General features: G+C 38.5%; 1 protein-coding gene across 1 annotated transcript in view; it reads right to left on the bottom strand.

Annotated features, from left to right (window-relative positions):
- Positions 1-214: 214 nt before the first annotated feature.
- ZNF286A (zinc finger protein 286A) overlaps positions 215-3,087 on the bottom strand; it is a 17,506-nt gene continuing 14,633 nt past the window's right edge. The window contains exons 5-6 of the mRNA XM_006898573.1: positions 781-1,482; positions 215-696 (exon numbers count right to left, since the gene is read on the bottom strand). Of these exons, the coding sequence (XP_006898635.1) occupies positions 215-696; positions 781-1,482 (1,184 nt within the window). The remainder of the gene's footprint in view (positions 697-780; positions 1,483-3,087) is intronic.

The raw sequence follows: 3,087 nt of genomic DNA, 5'->3' as shown, positions 1-3,087 counted from the left end.
CAATTTACAAGAAGGGGCACTTAGTTAAAATTTGACAAAAAACTTACATAATTATCAAATCAATGAATACAAAGAGCCTTCTTTCTCAAGACTATGCAAGTGAGATCTGATACATATTTAATTGGTCCTCAAGCAGGATTTTATAATCTTTAAATATTGAGATATTCGACACAGTGATAAGTCCAACTTACATTTCTTTATATTTAGAATCTTTTCAGTGCTGATCTTCAGTGTGAATTCTCTGGTGTCTGATGAGGGACGAACTGCACTTAAAGCTTTTCCCACAATCACTGCATCTGTAGGGCTTCTCTCCAGTATGAGTCCTCTGGTGTTGAATAAGAGCCGAAGAATGAATGAAGGCTTTTCCACATTCACTGCATTTGTAGGGTTTTTTCCCACTATGAATTCTTTGATGCTTAGCAAAATTTGAGCTCCGGCTAAAGGTTTTTCCACATTCATGACACTCATATGGTTTCTCTCCAGTATGAATTCGCTGATGTTGAACAAGGTGTGTGCTTTGACTGAATGTTTTTCCACACTCACTGCATTCATATGGCTTTTCTCCAGTATGAACTCTCTGATGTTTAGTAAGGGATGAGCAATGGCTAAAGGCTTTCCCACATTCTTGACATTTATAGGGTTTCTCTCCAGTGTGAGTTCTTTGATGCTTGATGAGTGCTGATGAATGAATGAAAGCTTTATCACATTCATTGCATTCATAAGGCTTCACTCCAGTATGAATCAACTGATGCTGCACAAGATGAGTACTGCGATTAAAGCCCTTCCCACATTCATTGCATTCATAAGGCTTCACTCCAGTATGAATCAACTGATGCTGCACAAGATGAGTACTGCGATTAAAGCCCTTCCCACATTCATTGCATTCATAAGGTCTCTCTCCAATGTGAATTCTTTGATGGATAGCAAGGGATGAACTTTCTATGAAGCTTTTCTTACATTCACTGCACTCAAAGAGAATTCTGGTATGAGTTCTTTGATGTTTAGTTAAATTAGCTCTGTGGCTAAAAGACTTCCCACAGTCACTGCAGGCATAGGGCTTCTCTCCAGTATGAACTCGCTGGTGTCTAATAAGGACTGAATGGTAAGTGAAGAGTTCACCACAATCATCACATTTATGAGGTTTTTTCTCTTTACAGTTTCTTTGCCTTTTTATTAAAGTTGACTTCAGTTTTGATCTTTGTTCAATAAGGTCAGACTTCTGACTCACATTTTTCCAATATATACCATGCTCATGAGCTCTTTCCCCGGGCAGCGGACTTAGAGGAGTGAACATTTCTTTCAAATGTCTTTCCTGATGTTCCTGCCGATTTTCTAACCAATTTTCACATTCAGCAGTTGTTTTCAAGTTGGAGACACAAACATTATTTGTCAGCTTATCTATTATTGCATCCTGGCATGATTCTTCTTTGGAAAAATCTTGCACTGTAGTTGATTCCTTGCTCTCTGGTCTAGTCTTCCAGTCTGAAAGAAATTGGAAATGGAAATTTCTTGGTTTTTCTGTGCTCAACAAAATGGCAGCTCTGTAATAGGTAAGAGTTAAGGAAAGTGAAAAGCATGCCTTCAAAGAGTATATATGCAAAAAGAAGCAAATGAGACAAAACTCATGCACAATATGTTTGGAAAAAATGAACAAAAGTAAGAGAAAGATGGACAGATATACAGGAAGAGGGATACAGATGCAGTATCTTATTACTAGATGAATAGGGAAAAAGAACACTGTATCAGGAGAGGGAAGAAAACACTTCTTATTGAATCCTTCTGCTGTAATAAATATTCAGCAAATTATCACCTTAATCTAGATTATGATTAATCTTATCACTTTAAACTAGATTATTAATCTGGTTATGACCTCTAAATTTACAACTGTCCAATTCTCCTTACTTTAAAATACAAATTTCATTACTACTATAATAGTAAAAAACAATGGTTCATGTATGTCCTTGATCAAAATATTCCATGAGCTCCAAAATATGAAATTATGTATGCAAAGAGTTAATAACGTAGTCTGAGTAGGGACAACTCAGGTAATAGTTACCCTGTGTACAGCAGTCTGAAACCCTGATTGATCTTGCACCAGCTTCACAATTCCTATGTCAACCCATCTCATGCATGCTCTTCACTGACCCCCTACCAAGCATGGTGTCATTCTCCAGGGCCTCAATCTTCCTGACAACGTGGCAAAAATACATGAGGAAAGTGTCACCATCTCTGCTTATAAAGAGCCATCTGGTTGCATTTCTTCCAAGACAGATTTGTTTGTTCTTTTGACAGTCTGCAACATATTCAATATCCACCATTCAATGACAGTAATTACGTGCAGCATTCCTTATTTGTTGGCCAACTGTTACACGTATATATTACTGTGTACCACTGAGTTGGAACTGACCCACAGCTGACCCTCCAGCAGGTTTTCAGAGTCTGTAAATGATCCAAGAGGAGACTGCACATCTTTCTTCTGCAGAGCAGCTGTTGTATTTGAACCTCATGCCTTCAAGTAGTCAGTGACTAAAAATACCATGGCTTAGGTGAGGGTGCTTGGTTCTCAAAGTGACATTCATGCCTTTTAGCATGTAAACAAGGTTTCTGGCAGATATGTCTAGTATAATATTGCAGTTGTTAGGGACTGCTGATTTAGAACTGACTTATGTCTGACTCTCCAGTAGATTTTAAGCAGTAAATCACACTTGGAGAAGATTGTTCATCTTTCGCCAATGGAGCAGCTGGTAGATAAAAAACAAACAAGCAAGCTAACATGCCTCTGATTTGGCAGTGCAATTCCTTATTACTAAGTTACCAGAGTTCCCTATTCAGTGCAAATACAATGTTTGATTTCTGGGCTACTACTGGTAATGACTATGGACCCAAACAGAATGAAATATTTGACAATGTCAGCTCTTCCTTTGTTTATCAGGAAATGTGTCGGTCAGAATGATATTCTTTCCCCCTGATTATTCAATCTGGAGAGACAGGTCTTTAGAGAGGGACATCATGCCGGGCAGAGTGGAGGGACAGCGCAGGAGGGGAAGACCCTCTATGAGGTGGATTGATTCAGTGACTGGGGTAATC

This window comes from Elephantulus edwardii, unplaced genomic scaffold, assembly GCF_000299155.1.
Source record: "Elephantulus edwardii isolate Elephantulus edwardi_28Jun2011 unplaced genomic scaffold, EleEdw1.0 scaffold00233, whole genome shotgun sequence".
NCBI lineage: Eukaryota > Metazoa > Chordata > Mammalia > Macroscelidea > Macroscelididae > Elephantulus > Elephantulus edwardii.
This window is presented reverse-complemented; position numbering and strand designations above follow the sequence as displayed.